This window comes from Carassius gibelio, chromosome B11, assembly GCF_023724105.1.
Source record: "Carassius gibelio isolate Cgi1373 ecotype wild population from Czech Republic chromosome B11, carGib1.2-hapl.c, whole genome shotgun sequence".
NCBI lineage: Eukaryota > Metazoa > Chordata > Actinopteri > Cypriniformes > Cyprinidae > Carassius > Carassius gibelio.
The window spans coordinates 6,455,124-6,471,890 of record NC_068406.1 but is presented as its reverse complement, the minus strand read 5'-3'; the positions used below and the strand labels follow the sequence as shown (position 1 = coordinate 6,471,890).

Genomic DNA, 16,767 nt, shown 5'->3' with positions numbered 1-16,767 from the left:
TGCAACAAGCAGTAAAATCATTTAAACCTGGTTTATACTTCATTTTGTTGCATGGAATCCATTTTTCATGGAAAAGAAATTACTGTATGTCCTTTTTGTGCATTTAACCGGCTTTTCTTCATTCACACACAAGTTTTGTGGTCTGTGAACCTCCACTGCTGAACAGGAATATGGGCAAATAGTTTGCACAACACTCATTATTTGATATGTCTTTTGCGAAAAAAAAGTAATAATGAAAAAAGGAATAATGTAAAGTTGCGTCAGTGCACACTATTTTTAGAAAAACACTGCCACCAAGTGGTAATTCCTCATAATACACGCTCAAAATGCCTGAAGTGTAAAATAATTTTGTTACATAATATATAGGCTGTTGCAGATTACCGCAACCCACACCGCAATTCTTAATTTATGAGTCACAATTTAGCTCAGTAAACTCATCAACGGAGTAAAATAATGTGATAGACCTGTAAAAAATGTATGCAGAGGAACATACAAGATAAGTCTTCAATTAACTCATCACTTCTTGTCAGTTTGTGACAACGTGCCCCAATAGCAGAGCGTGCATGCTGGGATTGCATTGTGTAAATCCTTACAGGAAACTGCACTGATTGACAATGATAATGATTCAGAAAAATAGCTGAATTATGAAATACTGTTAAACACACACAGCATTGAATATATGTATATGGTGCTATACTTGTTCAAAAGTTAATTTTTTCTTATTGAAATGTATGTATTATATTTTAGTTTGATCACGTATTTCTATTTTTAAGGTAGTTAATTACATTTATGGAATAGCTATAATACATTTGTAATTTGGTATTTTTTTTTTTTTTTTAAACATAGGTGGCAGATAATTGCTGAAGTAAAAAAAAAAAAAGACCAAAAATGTTTAAGAAGTTGTTATAAAAATGAACAAATTACTAATTTTTTAAATTTGACATCAAATATTTAGCAAAATATGTTTTACTCTAAAACTGCAGAGAAAATCAAAGACATACTTTTAAAGTTTTGTTCCAAATTTGAGGTTGATATCTTCAAAATGAGCTGTGTGTGTGTGTGTGTGTGTGGAGTGTGTTAACAAAGTACCAAAACCATTACTAAGAAAAACAATGACTGAACAGCACCAGACAGGGGGTTAACATGTATTAATGTATTTAAAATATATTTATACACTCAGAGTCTTGTCTGAATAGTCCCTTGTTCACCCCACAGCCTCGACTGTAGTCTCAAAACCTTGTCTGTGTTGGGCTCGTGTAAGTGCACGTGACGATGATGTGGGTGTGACACACTGTAGCTCTGTTCAGTTCAGTTGTTGATGGGGGAAGTTTTGTGCGCAACTGCGCATGCGCGGACCGTTACATGTGAGTGACTGAGAGCACTTAGCCGCCGGTTCAGCACAGCAGCATGGAGAGGAAAGGTGAGCATCAAAACGAGCTAACTACTGTTCCCCACAACTACCTGTTGCAACAGCGTACATATAAACATAAGTAAACATAGCATCCAGTCTGAATCATATCTGTGTTGTGAACTTCGCGCTGCGAGATCTCCCAGTATGTGCTGATAGAGACAAAAGCCCATGTGTGTTTAGCTGCTGCTAACATAACAATACTGCGGCTATACAGCAACATCTACACAGTTTACCAGCAACGCGGACAATTGTTGTTTATGTAACGTTATGAGTCTTTTTTAGCGTGCCTCTGATTGTAATCGTTGTTTGATGCAGTAGTTAACGTTATATACGTTAACGTTATATAGATATTCATGTGTTTTCTTGCAGTCTCCTTGTGATCTTTAGCTAGCTGTTTTCTATCGTTTTCGTTCGACTTAAAGAATTACGATATGTTTGTCATAAATGTGTTTTATTCTACTTTCATTGTTGTGTGTCAATAAAACGCTATCAGCATAAACTGATAAAGCCGCCCAAATCAATTTTGTTGACGATGGTTAATGTTACCGCCTATTTAACCGCCACATTACTGTACTGTAAAAGCATTATCAACTTTTATGGAATATGGGAAATATAATAATCTTTTTAAATATACCCTACTTATTTTCTGTTGTTTTGGGTCTAATCTATCGTTTTCGCTCATGAAGGTCACTAATTACACATTGTTGGATGTGTTTAAGTACTTTAAACTATGATTTTACCAACTTTTGATAGTGGTTTTGTGGCGACGTAATGTCCTAATACTGGTCTTCAAACATAAAAGGGGTATTAATTTTATCTGTATTATAGATTAATAGGCTTAGTTTTTACCAAATAGTTTTTAAGAAGTGCCTAAATAAAACTCTTTACGTTATGTGTTTTTGACAGTACTTGCACTTCAGGCGAGGAAGAAAAGGACCAAAACCAAGAAACCCGGCAAAAAGTGAGTAAATTCGAGTGTGTACTCGGTTTATTGTTTGGTATGAAGTTGGAAAGGAGGTCTCAAAATGATTCAAAAACATAAGGTAGTGCTATAATAGTGGAAACAGTAGTTAAAATGTGCTCTATGGAGAGATTGTTTATCTTCAAAAAACTGCATCTCTATGGAGCTTCATTAAAGGGATAGTTAACCCAAAAATGCAAATTTCCCCATGATTTACATTATAGGTGTATGTGACTTTCTTTTTTCAGACGAATACAATCAGAGTTATATTAAAAATGTCCTGGCTCTTTAAAATGGCAGTAAATAGTGGTCGAGATTTTGAATCTCAAAAACGTACATCCATCCATCATAAAAAGTGCTCTACACAGCTCCGGGGGGTTACCGAAGCGAATTCTGAAGTGAATCGACTTAAGAAAATTTGTCATGTGTGTCATGTGACACACAGCAGCAGGCTTAAGTTTTATTAATTTTGTTATTTTTTTATTCAAAATTTTCCTAAATGTGTTAACTTTATTATGAAGTGTCTCGATTGTAGATACTTCATGGAGGGGTGAGATCTTTGACGGAAAATGTGATGTTTAATTAGTCCTTTTCAAATAATGTGTTTTGACTGCGTCTTGCGCAATGTGGATACATCACATGTCAGCTGTGTGGACACTTGATCGGCAATACCGATTTCTTTATTTTAAACTGTTCTGATGAATCAATATTAATTCTTAAACCCTATGGTTCAATCTTTTTAGAGTCTGTCCTTTGCATCCAACTTCACCCTGGAGGCAAGGCTAATTTGTGTGTCAGTGTTGGATGGTTTTATTAGTATATGATTGGCTCAGAAAGTTACGATGCATAATTTGAATTTTGAAACCCAAAAATAAAATTCTATCATTGTTTACTCGCCCTCATGTCATTCCAAACATGTATGACAGGGCTATTCAATTAATTTCATCTGAGGGCCGGATCATAGAATTGAAAATTTGAAGGGGGCCATCCCAATCTCTATAAAATAAGTAATTACAAATGCATGTATATTTAGTAGTAAAATGAATTAATATTACCAACAGCAACTCTATGAAAGGTTTACATTTTTGTTGTCTGTCAATCAAAAAAAAAATTATTATAATAATAAAATTTGCACATTTTCTGTAATTAATCATGACTAAATGATTATTAATATATGGTCATAATTTTACCCTGCACCTTCAAATGAATGTTGAAACAACATAAAGATGGTATTGTGTACATATATATTTAATTACATCTCTTAACCAAGTCTCTTTATTACTAACACATTTTTGATAATACTGCTGATGATGTCTCTATTAAATGCATCTTCCTCTCAGTTTTAGCCATTACAGTATAATAAAATAAGTTATTTTATAAACTTTATCTAGGCTCTGATAAATATAACAAGTAAATGTAAAACAATCTTCACATAAACTATAAATTGTATATACATAAACCATATATATTAATCTTTAATCAAGCTACAAAAGTTAATCAGCGACTAGAACAGTCAAGTGATTTCTTTTTCATTTCCGTGATTTCACAGACTTTAGCAAGTTTCACTTTAAAAAAAGCGCTGCCTCTTTAAAATCTGACGCGCATGATGCATATCTGAGTTTTCCCAACTCTTTACGATTACTCATTTAAGGCCGTGTTGACAAAATCAAATGCTTTTTGACATAATTGCATGTGTTTTTGTTGTTTGAAATGCTATTGGCGCATTTGTCCTAAGCGGCTAGCCAGCATATGCGTTCAGCCGAACGTGCAGACATTTAAACTAATGTTACCGGTATAGCATTACTGCATTTGATAATCACCTTCATCCAGTCTGCGTTATTTCTCGAAATACGTTATGACCAATAACTTTCTCTTTATATTCGTTTAAACTAGAGTTAACTGCCTTAACTCCCTTACACAACCGCTTGTCAACGTTGTCGCTGAAGTTGCGGTCTGGTAGATCGTTCTTGTTGCGTCTCTATCAGGGTTGTCAGGTTTTCACAAGAAAACCCGCCCAAATGCTACTCAAAACAAGCACAAAACTAGCTCAATTGGATTTCGAGGGGCTCCCCAGTTAAAAATCGCAATTTTTGGTTGGGTTCCCCTACTTAAATTAGCATTCCAGGGGATAAATATCGTTTTATTTGAGTCGCTTCAACACTCGGATATGAAAACGACCTCCTGCAACTGTGTTAAAGTAACCCAATTCCGCGGAAAAACCACGCGCTTGGCAACACTGTATCTCTTCCTTTTCTGGCCCGGGCCTGTGTTGCCACCTTGTGGACAGACTAACTTAGTGCAAACACAATTCAAGATATCTATGCGATCTGCACATATTCTTCACGTGGGCCGAATGAAGATGATTGGCGGGCCGCCAATTAATAGCCCTGATGTATGACTTTCATACTTCTGAAGAACCTAAATGAACTGGGGGTCAGTCATGTGAAGTGTTGTTTAACTACCTGTGGCTGTGGGTTATGCAGGTTTGAGTCTGTAAGGGAAACTGTTGTTCCCATTCTCCCTACTTTTGGCAAATGTTTCCTATGTGTCTTAAAACGAAATGAAAACAAACCAGCGCTTAAGTATCAGAAAACTAAATGTAATGGAGATCATTAACTCCATTAACTAAAATTCACTCACAAGTTCTGGGACGAAATAATGGCTAAAACTACACAGTGTATGTGTGTGTGTTCATCTCTTAAACACTGGACAGCTACACATCTGCCTTGAAGAGAGCTGTTACATAACAACATTTGTGACAGCCATCAAGCCTCCTGCATTTTATTCTCACTTTCCCTCACACACACTCTACCGAATGCTCAGGTGAGGCACAAACAGAAGGAAACATGCCCTCTGGGCTCCGCTTATGTCCTTGATATACGACATGTTGTCAGAGCGACAGTACCTTCAGCCCAGCCCTTCTGCAGAAGATAGGTGGGGTGTATGACTATTCTCCGTAAGTCTCTCTACAAAGATTGTCATCGTTCCGTTACGCCACACCGTGTTAGAAGAGAGTGAGTTTTCTCTCACTTATCACCCTCCTCCTCTGCTCTTGTTTCTCTTGCCCTTCCCCTCCCTCCTGCGCTGCCTTGTTTTCCAGTAGTGTTGAGGCGGCCAGTGAGCAGAGAGCAGGCAGGCACACTCTGGGAGATAGAAAGAAATTCTCATCTGCGGTTCAACTGTGGCTCACACCGTACCATCTTGCTCTGCGCTGTCCTCCTCTGCCATGTGGCTCCTGGACTGGATCGTTTCACTTAACACTGCCGTGGTGAAACTCGCCAGCGGTCTGAGGTGCAAGTGAGTGTGTGTGTGTGTGGCACTGCTGACTTATTAATGCTGGATTCCATTTTAATCAGACAGCTGATGCGTTCGGGTCGGGACTCTTTGGGGAGTATCAGGCTGTTGTGGGATGCATGTTTGCACTAAGTAAGTGGAATGGGTTTTCAGGATCCTGTGTTAGATCCTTGTAGACCTCTCTGATGCATGCATGCATGAAACTTGCTGACCAGCCGGTTCTGTCAAGTATCCTTGCAAAAGTGAGACTGGACTCTTGTATCTGCACCCTGTGTGTTCCCCAGAGTTGGGAAGTTGTTTCTAGAGGGGTATGCAGCCTATCTGTCACTGTGCACAAGTTCTGGTGCAGTGCTGGGAAACTTAAAGGGCTGGTATCGCAGCAGTTCACTGAAGCTGAGATTTGCCTAGCTGTGAGGATGCTCATTATGTAAGCTGTATCCTCCACAACTGCAGCACAGGGGGTCTGGAGGACTGCAGATGGCAGAGTATGTGACTCTCTCAGCACGGCTTGCATGAAACCAAATCAGGTCACTGTTTTGGGAAGCTGAGCACCATGCAGATGCTGCACTGGGCTGTTTAGCAGCAGGGCGGTTCCTTTTTGGAGTTACTTGACTGAGTAACTCTTGAAACGTGAAGATGCAAGAGTACCTCTCAGTAATCACTGCTAGTATTGCTTAGGAATTTGAAGGAGCAACCAATCTTAAAGATGTACTTCACCCCAAAATGAAAATTTTGTCATGAATCACTTTTTTCTCCATGTCGTTCCAACCCCATAAAAGCTTTGTTGGTCTTCGGAACACAATTTAAGATATAAAAAATATAAAAAATCAGAAAGCGGCGTGCCTAGCGTTTTCCAAGCGTTTTTAGACGCGATATGCAAACGGCCCCTTACAGTACAAAAACTCCTGCTTAATACAAAGAGTGACGATGGCGGAGACAGCAAAACGTTCCAAAGTGTGGTTTTACTTCACTAGAGTGGATGCAGTGGTTGTCATAAGTGCAACAAAATTTTTGCATGTAAGGGCGGAAACACAAGCAATCTGTCAAAGCATCTTTCAAAAGTGCATTATGTGCAGACAGAGAAATGCAAAGTTTTCGACTGCCCAACACAACACAAAGTACCGACAAGAATACAGTTAAAGTACCGGACCATTAAGCAGTATCGGTAAGAGTAGTAATACTGTTAAAACCTTAACGATACCCATCCCTACTTGTGACTGTCCCATTAACTGCCAAGGTCCAGAAAAGAATGAAAGACATCGTCAGAATAGTGGTTCATCAGTGGTTCAACCTTAACGTTAAGCAATGATAATACTTTTTGAATACGAAGAAAACAAAAGTATCGACTTTATTTAACTGTTTGTCTCCTCTGTGTCTCTCCACATGAACATAGTGCCATTTTGCAGAATATGAGCTAGACACAAGCAGTGTCTGCTCTTCAATGTCAGCTGAGCTGCACGGATGCACTGTTTTCATTTAAATCAATGTTTAAATTGCACATAGAAAACTTACCTTTTGTGAGGCAGCTGACACAGAAGAGCATACACTGCTTGCATCCAGCCGATATTCTCCAAAATGGCTCTATTGCGATGCGGAGAGACGCAGAGGAGACAAATTGTTGAATGAAGTCATTATTTTGATGATCTTTGCATACAAAATGTATTCATTATGGGGTGGAGTGTCCCTTTAAATGTTAAATTTGGGACATCGAGAAATAATGGCAAAAACACGCTATGGAAAAAAAAATCCTGTAAAGAACTACAACTGTATGTCTGAAATGTAATGTTTGCATCATGGTGACAGGCTGAAATCTGCTGTTTTTAAAGAACATTCATAGTAAATAATAGTCTACTGGTCTACCTTCGTCATTTTTTATTTAAATTACCTTAACTTTTGAGAATTTTTGAAGCATTTTTCTTATGTATAATGGAGTATAATAGTTAATAAAAGTATTTTATATATACATGAGTTTCTCTGAAGCTGCGCTGAATCTCTTCTCTTGAATTGCATCGAGGAGGGCTGAATTACAGTATTGCGCTACAGCACCACACTGGTCAAACCACATTATTGCAGGCTCTAAATTAGGTCAAATTAAATCAAATGACTACTAAACAACAAAAAGATTTGTTGACAATTCTTTATTAATTAAATTTTTTTATTTTATATAGTCGATAATGACGACTAATCGTTTCAACCCTACTGGTGAGCCTTCTTGACCAGTCTGGAGGTGTTTGTGGTCCAGGACAGGTCCTCCGAGATGTGGGTTCCCAGGAACTTGAAGCTTTACACCTGTTCAACAACCATCCTGTTAATGAGGATGGGGTCATGCGTGCTTCATTTCTTGTTCCTTAAGTCCAAAATAGCCGTGTTTCCACTATCGAGCTAAGACCGGGCATGCTAGTGCGTGCCAGGGCCAGTCGCGTTTCCACAGTCACTTCCGGGGCTTCATCGTGCCTCGCCGGGGCTTCCTCGGGGCCAACGGCCAGGGTTTCTTGGCCCGACGAAAACCTTGGGCCAAAGCGGGCCAGCTGTGGCTAGAGGAGGGGTTACGAACAAAGGCGGAGTTTCTCCACGTCTAGAGAGCGTCAGCGTGGATCATTTCAGAAAGGTAACAGCTTTAACTTCAGCATTAAAGACATTTTAAAATAAGTTGAGCTCAAAACTCACTCTTAGTTAGCAGCAAGTGTTTGAAATAACTTGATCCGATGTGGATTATAATCACTAAACAAGGCAGAAATATTTATAAGTGATGTAAAAGACTATGCACGCTAAACATTAACGTTACACAATAAACATGTTAAATATGACCGCTTGGAGAAATCGTGTCTTTATTAAGTAACTTATATTATCTGTCACAAGCCTCGTCTCGAGAGTTTATCTCACGTTGCCTATCATAAAAGAATATAGCCTAATAATGTTTTTTGTTCGGGAGCTTTTATAAAAATAATTATCATTCATTCTAAATATGACGGCTATACTGTGGCTAATAAACAGAAACAGACTCGACTGAACAAGCAGGCTATTTTCATGAGCGTTAAAAATAAATAAATAAAATAGAACTAAGTGTATTTATGTGTGATTAATTTTGAGTCCTGATAAATTAAATCAATTCTATAGTTAAAACATTGATGCTTTTGAATTTGAATATATAACAAAGCATGCAAACAAATGGCCGCTTTTGTGTTTGTTTTGTGTTTGTTTCATGTTTGTTTTGTGATTGCGCATGTTCCAGTGACTTATTTCTTAGTTTTCTGATAACTTCTCTTTGATGGTGAAATGATGAGGTTGCATGACGTTGTTCTGAGAGGCGTGTAAAGGGCGTGTTTTAGTGATGTGCAGCGGTGCTTCAAGCTCCACTGTGGAAACCCTGTGCTATTCTGGCCTCGGTGCTACTGGCCCGACAGTGGAAATGCGGCTAATGAGCTCCTTTGTCTTACTGGTGTTGAGGAGCAGGTTGTTGTCAGCACACCATGCAGCCTGGTGGTCATTGTTGTCTCTGATGAGGCCAATCACTGTGTTTTGTCATCTGCAAACTTGATGATGAAGTTGGATCCATGCACAGACTTGCAGTCGTGGGTGTAGAGGAATGGGCTCAGCACATAGCCCTGTGGTACGCCACTCAAGGTCCATAATCCAGTTGAAGAGGGAGGTGTTAATGTCCAGGTCTCCAAGTTTTGTGGTCAGCTTGGAGGGAATGACCGTTTTAAATGCTGAGTTGAAGTCAACAAACATCTGTACATATGGTGTTATTGTCCAAGTGTGTAAGTACAGACTACTGATGAGCAGATTCTTGCTCTGCATCCTCTGTGCTCCTATTGCTACGCTAGGCAAATTGGTGTGGGTCCAGTGCGGGTGGGAGGCAGTTCTTGAGGTTGCCTTGAATTTTGTGATGGATTTTAATTGACTGAAACATGCAGTGAATAAAACGCACTCTAAATGCACACGCGCACTAACATAACCTAATAGATTTCATCACGTCATCTATGAGTGCACTGTCTGTAGGCGTTTTGTTTGGTTTTTGCAATATACTTGATGTCAAATTACACATTGCAGACCCCTATGTGAGCATCCTTATGATTAAAGACCTTAATTTGTGAACCTGATGATCCTTCATCTGTGTTTAACCAAGCTCTCAAGCTTAAAATCTGTAGATTGGGTGGAGAATGTTGTTAGTGTTACCTGCCAACTCCATCCCACAGGCTTCATGCAGTCTTCATTCAATGAAAGTTACTGGTAACCAAAACTGTTTTGTTACCAACAGTCTTCAAAATACCTTATTTTATGTTGTGCAAAAAATGTCATTCAGGTTTAAAACAACATGAGGATGAGTAAATGATGACTGTATGTATTTATTTTTGTTGAACTATCCCTATGATGTTTTTTATATAGATTTTTTTTTTATATATATATCAAATGTTACTCTAAAAAAGAAACAAACTACCAGCAGGTGGCGGCAAATGTGTTTATTTTATTTTTATGTGTATATTTTTAGTTCAAAACATGGATTAATTCAGAAACTAAACTGTTGTTTGGGGCACAACAGCTCTGCTGTGGCTTTATAGGTAATATTTTCTTTGGCAAAATTGAACAAAAACAAATAATATTGTATTTAAAACTGTTTTATCAAATCACATTTACACGTGCAAATCAACACAAAAACGACACTCTTGTGATACTTAAGTTGTCTGGAGAAAATGCATTACTGTAATATTTGTTTTGTTTTTTACCATCATGCAGATTCTTGCTCTGAAGCGGCTCTTTAGAGGGAGGAACTGAAAACTTATTGCCTTAAAGAGCCAAAATGTCGAAGCCTCAATGCAGGCAAATTCTTGTGAAGAGCCTCTTAAGCTAACCAGAGGTCACCAATAGGGACTAGATTTGATGATTTGACCTAAAACACTTCACAGAAAACTACCTATACATACAAGCTTGGAGGTTAGCACTGTTGTCTCAAAGCAAGATGGTCCCTGGTTCGAGCCCCGGCAAGGACAGAAGGCCTTTCTTTGTAGGGTTTGCAAGTTCTCCCTATGTCTGGGTGGGTTTACGCCGGCTCAGTTTGCTGCTTGGTCAACATTCAATTTTTTTTTGCTGCATTAATGTGTTGATGGGCAATTGAAAGTCGGGGCTGATACAGGAACAACATATCAAGAATTCAAAGCAGTGAAGTGCATACTTCCTGCACACACAAACTCTTATATAAATGTATCAACTCTATGAAAAGCTTGTTAATTGCATAATGATAAATTATGCAATACACGTGGCAAAGTGCTTTATAGCCATCAGTCAGAGAGACCCTACCTTTCTTCTATTGCCAAAGGTTTTGTGGTTGCTAAGAAACTAGTAGAGCATCAAATGCATTTGATCTAATGACGTGTCCTACTGTAGGACCAGGGCAGCCTTTGTTTTGAGGGTCCTGCATGCTGCACATTCGGTTGTGAGTTTGAGTGAGGCTTTTTTTCTGTCTGTACATCTTTAGATTTGAATGAACAGCTCCATGTCAGTCAGTTATATTGTGATTCATAGTGGAGAGTATCATGTCTTTTTACATTGTGTTAGTTCATACCAGCGTCCTCCACCCACGTCTCTCCATCTATTAGAAAAGTGCTTGATGAGTGGAGGGAGAAAAAAATTATGTGGAATCATATCTCAGCAGAAGACAAAATCATTTAATTTCAGAACAAATGGACAAATAAAATGTCAAGTAGTTGTCCAGCATGACAAACAAAAAAGTAAATGCTATCAGCTGAAGGTTTGCCCACATTGCCAACAAGCTTTACAGTGAGACCATTTTTTTTTTTTTTTTTTTCTTTTTTACTGAATCAATGTTCATGTTCAACCAATGTGGTCCATCCGACTCCTGAGAAAATGGGTCTTTTTTTACTGAATGAAAAATAAACATTGCAACTTATATTCGCCAAACTGACTTTTGGCAAGTTTATTTATTTACATCTCGTCATTTTGCACTGGCATAGTTTTTGCAGCAGAAGCTTTTCCACTTTTGGCTTTTTCAATTCAAGGTTAATATTTCTTTCCCTCTCCTGAAAGCTCTTGTGCTTTAAATTGCAATAGATACAATAAAAACATTATAATGAGATTGGGGTCTTTCATTTGAGATTTTCTCAGTCGAGTAGCTCTTATGTAGTTGTGTATGTCTCAGAGGGGCGAGAGATAAGAGTAATTGATTGTGTCGAGTGCCCTCTTATAGACCCTCTCTCTCTCTCTCTCTCTCTCGCTGCTGTGACTCAGTGCTGCTTACCTGCCTTCACTAACAAGGTTGTAAAGAGGCTTGTTTAGACTGAGACACGGATCTTATGAGCAAGAGAGCGTCTAGTCTTTTTCTGCTGTAAATAGAGAGAGAGAGCAGATGGGATGAGTGACAGCAGAACGCATGCCGTTATGAAGGAGAAATGAGGAGGCGGCAGTGTTTTTACCTGCAATGCAGTGCTAGATTTCCCCAGCCAATCAGAGCGTGTGGCACAGGGGAAGGGCGTGCTCTTGTTGCTGACGGAAGCAGAACGAGCGAGAGAGGGAGGGAGCGAGCTCCTCAGCATTCAGCCTCACTGTGCATCTGAGTGCACTGAGGTGGCCCTCCTCTGCCTCTGGTACATGGCTCTGTCTCTGGCCTGCCAGCCCCTGTTGCCTTCATTAGCACTGTCTCTCATGGGTATCCGCGCATCTTGTAGGTAAGAAGCAAAGTTGCACCTCTGTTTCTGTCTTCAGTGCCTCGTAAGCACGTATCTGGTGCACCGTGTGTTTGAGAGCTTTGATTTCATTGGTGCTTTGACAGTTTGGTGAAGGTAGTTTCATCTAGTTGCTCGTGGCGAGTTATTTTTCTTCATGTTTGGGGCTTCAAAGGGAAAAATAATTGAAGGGCTTTTTTAGTTTTGGAAACTGTTTTTTCTGGTTTTACTTATTGAATTGAAATTAACTTTGTGGTATATTATAAATTAAATGAAAACATTAGGCACTTCTAATTCATGCACAGTTTAAGAAAGAGAGTTGTATGAGAACATTTGCATAACATTAATTTATTTGCATAACTAAAAATTGATTTATGTGTGTAATATTATAGTATCATAACATTATTTAATTAGAGATATTTAGCAGCAAAACTGCAATAAAAAAATGTCCAATGTTATGTTAAATGAAAAGAGAACTAATTAAACGTTACATTAAAATATTTAGCAGCAAAAATTCTTGTCAAATATATTCTTGTGATGTTTTATCGATATAATGAAAAGAAAATATATCTATAAATATTCCATTATGCAAATATTTAGCAGTAAAATGATTCAAAAATATATTTGTGCAAATTTTAAGATGAAAAGGAAAATATATGCTTAAGAATTTCATTATGCTAATATTAAGTAGGAAAAGCTTTCAAATATATATTTTTACGTTTTTGATATGCATGGTTTTCCTTTCAACATATCAACAAAACATTGTATGAATATAATTTTGAATAGTTTTTCCTGCTAAAGATTGGCATATTGACATATGCACTTTTTCATCTTTCCGTCATATTTCATTACGAAAATATTTAGCAGAAAATCTACTATTCACAAATACACATATTAATAGTGTTTGTAAATGTATATCTGTGTTTGTATTTTTTTTTTTTTTTGTACATATAGTATAATACTTTCACTATTTCCTAACAAGTGTTTACCAAACTGAATAGAAACAGTTTTCCGAAATATAAAGAAATTAGCACAAATACACCCCTAGTGCATTGATTTCTCATCAAAATTCTAATGTTGCAGCTCTGCACACATCTTTCTGAGTTGATCAAACTTCTCTCAGAAGACATGTACGCGTATCCTTGAAGATGCTGCTTAAAATGCATGCTGGACTCACACAGTGTGAAGTCAGATTGAATCCAGCTTTCTTAACGAGTCTGTCTGAGATGAATCATGGCAGAGGGGAGATGAGAGTGAGGGAGACGTGTCGAATGCACGCTGTGCTGCAGCCGTGAGATAACCAGCATCACCGACCCCTCGCTGTTTTGCCACCTTCACCTTTCTGGAGATTTTTATACGTTCAGGCTGAACCCCAAATTGTATCTTAATAAAAAGCCACTGCGATGGTTTGTGAAGTCGCCTAGTTCCATGCAACCAGGAGATTGTTACCCGAGCAATTGTTACCACAGGTGGGAAAGGCCACACGGGACGGGTTTTGCCTCGAGCTCTAATGCTGCAATGCAGTCCGTACGCGAGTGAAAACAATGGTAGCTCGGTCTTAAGAGTGTTGTTTTGATGAATGCGTGAGAACTCTGACACAAGACAAGAGAATGTCAGACGTGTTGTGGTTTGTTGTGTGGGCTTGAGAAGTTCTGAAGGCTGAGCTCTGTATTAAGAGTGAATTTAACTCTGTGTGCGCCAAACGTTTCTCCCTCCCACTCACGGACGATCACACGGACCAACACTCATGCACAGACACACACAGCCCCCTTGTTTTTCTCTCGGTGGATGTGTTATGGAGGATGCCATGCATCAAGATGCTCGGGAGGTGAAGTTTTGGTTCAGATGAATCGTCCAGGCTGGTTGCTAAGGCTCGAGGCTTTTAATAGAAGCCGCCTTCACTGAAAAACAACTTGAAGTAGTGGAGGGAATTATGGAAATGTGATGCATAGACTGGATCTGGATGAGGCGATAAGAAAATAGACTCTTTGATGCAACCCCTCTGACCAAGCATCACCTGTGATGTAGTCACAATTGAGAAGCCTGGACTTATAGTAAAACCAATTTCAAAGACTCAAACACGAGCGACTGGCGCTTCCTCTGAGCTACTCCATGTACTGAGCGGATACTTGGTAAACATCACTTTGTTTAAATGGGTTCTGGTAAAAACATGGCAAATTAATTGCATAAAAAGCATAAATGGCAATGAATTTTCATTAAAATATATATCATATATCATTCATAATGCAAAAAAATAAGTAAATATCGGCAAATGTATAGAATCAGAAATGATTTAAACAGAATTTGGTATTAATACAACAATATTATTAGGCTATTTTTTTTATTTTTCAAAATAAATTTCAAATTAGCAATCAATTAATCATTAACTTACTTTGCAGTGTAAATACCACTTACATACACTTAATAAATAACATGGAATTGTAGTTTCCTCCGTTTATAAATGGTATTTTCATTAGATTAATGTTTGTAATGTTAAACTGTATGTGGAAAATACTGATCGCATTTCTTTTCCAACATTTTTTTTTTTTTTAAGGGATTGAACAACTTTTCTAACTTGCATTTGCAGTTTTACTTGAACTTTATTTGCATTTAATTTAAAGTGCCCCTATCATGGGTTATGAAAGGTTCATATTTTGGTTTTGGGAGTCCCCAACAGCTTGACATGCATGCAAGGTCAAAAAACATGTTTATCGCATGCGATTTATCGTGTAGCTCTAACCTAGACCGTTCTTGACAGTTTGCATTGGATTCGTTCTTCTGATTTTGAAAGCTCTTGTCATTTTGAGTGCAGCATGTATCAGACGATCCGTAGGCGTGCCGTCTGAGGCGAAAAACAATAAACTGTATACTTGAGATTAAGGAGAATTTAAATGACACGTTTAACAGTAGATTACATCCCCCTCTATGGCTCCCTGCCAGCTTAAACAACCCGATGAAAGATTCCTCATCTTAATTTTTCTCATTGTTCCTGAAAGGATTAATGGCATTAAGTAAAACAGTGGTTCTGGAATCTACAATAAGCAGTCTGGGTAACTCCAGGACAAACGATTGCGAGCTGAATTAGAGGATTGATCAGAGGATTCTGAGGTTTCTTTTAAATGTTTCTGGACTGAATAATCGATGCGTCACCCATGCAGGTCCTTTGTGTTCTAGACTTTCTGTATGCAGTCCAAAAAAATTACATCTGTCCTGTAGATATTAGAAATTAAATTAACCTTTATGCGTTTAGCAGATGCTTTTATCCAAAGTGACTTACAGTGCATTCAGGCTATCAATTTTTACCTATCGTGTGTTCCTGGGGAATCTAACCCCCAACCTTGTGCTTGATAAGGCAATGCTCTATCAATTGAGCTACAGGAACAGTGAGAGATCCTTGAATTTGTCTTGCATTCTAAGCAGAATCTCTCACAGACTGAAACAAACCTCAATTCACTTTGACGTCTTGAATCTTCAGCCCCGAGTACTGTCACTGCGAAGAGTTTTGCAACCTCAGTGATCATCCATCATTCAGAGAAACTGTTAGTAATGGTCTGCTAGATGGATAACATTTAGTTACATTGGGATTTCAAATTGGAGAGAATTTTAATCTGGTTACGGGTGTAATTTGCTGTTTTTCTGAGAGCTGTCATTATTTAGAGTTTTATACTCTTATTATGGTCAGTAGATGCATGTTATGGATCTATCTACATGGGTTTTTTCTCTGGCAACCCAATGGTCAAAAATATTAAGCTCTTTCTGTCAGTGGTGTGAGTTGTTTTAAATGTTAAGGTCCAACTTTTCACCGTTAACAAACCATTAATTACAACTTTTGCCTCAAATTTCTAATTTGCTGCTTATTAATAGTTAGTGAGGTAGTTGTTAATTTTAGGTATTGGGTAGGATAAGGAATGTAAAATATGGTCACGCAGAATATGTGCTTTATAATTATTAATAAACAGCTAATGTGTTAATATGCATGATAATAAGCAACTAGTTAATAGTGAGATTTGGTCCATATACTAAAGTGTTACCAAAATTTGTTGCATTTCTGCTCACACTAATGACATCTTTAAGTAAACACTACTTAAAATCGACCTACTTTCCAAAATGAAAACTAACCTTGTAACAAAAATGAGATCAAACTGCATTGTTTTCTTCTCAGTCTTGTTCTTTGAACGAATAGGCCTTAGGTCATCAGTAGACAAAAAATAATGTAATAACCAATGTCCCGTCCACACATTACTCAAAGGGCAAGCGAATACTTAGTGACACTAAAGAAATGCAAGGAATTCTGGTATGTCGACATACCAGATTTCAACATACTGCCCACAATGTCTCCAGATGTCTGGGTTTCATATCTTATTTGGCAAAGTTTTGTATTTTCCCGTCCTTCCTGCAACAAAACAGTTGTTATCTGAAGA

General features: G+C 38.1%; 1 protein-coding gene across 3 annotated transcripts in view; it reads left to right on the top strand.

The window, feature by feature from the left end:
• The first annotated feature begins 1,276 nt into the window (after positions 1–1,276).
• The window catches only part of srpk1b (SRSF protein kinase 1b), a 37,502-nt gene continuing 22,011 nt past the window's right edge, over positions 1,277–16,767 (top strand). The window contains exons 1-2 of one of the 3 annotated variants that reach the window (XM_052569591.1): positions 1,277–1,420; positions 2,318–2,372. In XM_052569591.1, the coding sequence (XP_052425551.1) occupies positions 1,408–1,420; positions 2,318–2,372 (68 nt within the window). In that variant the 5' untranslated portion in view covers positions 1,277–1,407. Of the gene's footprint in view, positions 1,421–2,317; positions 2,373–5,495; positions 5,670–12,209; positions 12,350–16,767 lie in introns of those variants that run through there. The other 2 variants (XM_052569590.1, XM_052569592.1) reach the window with 2 other exon arrangements.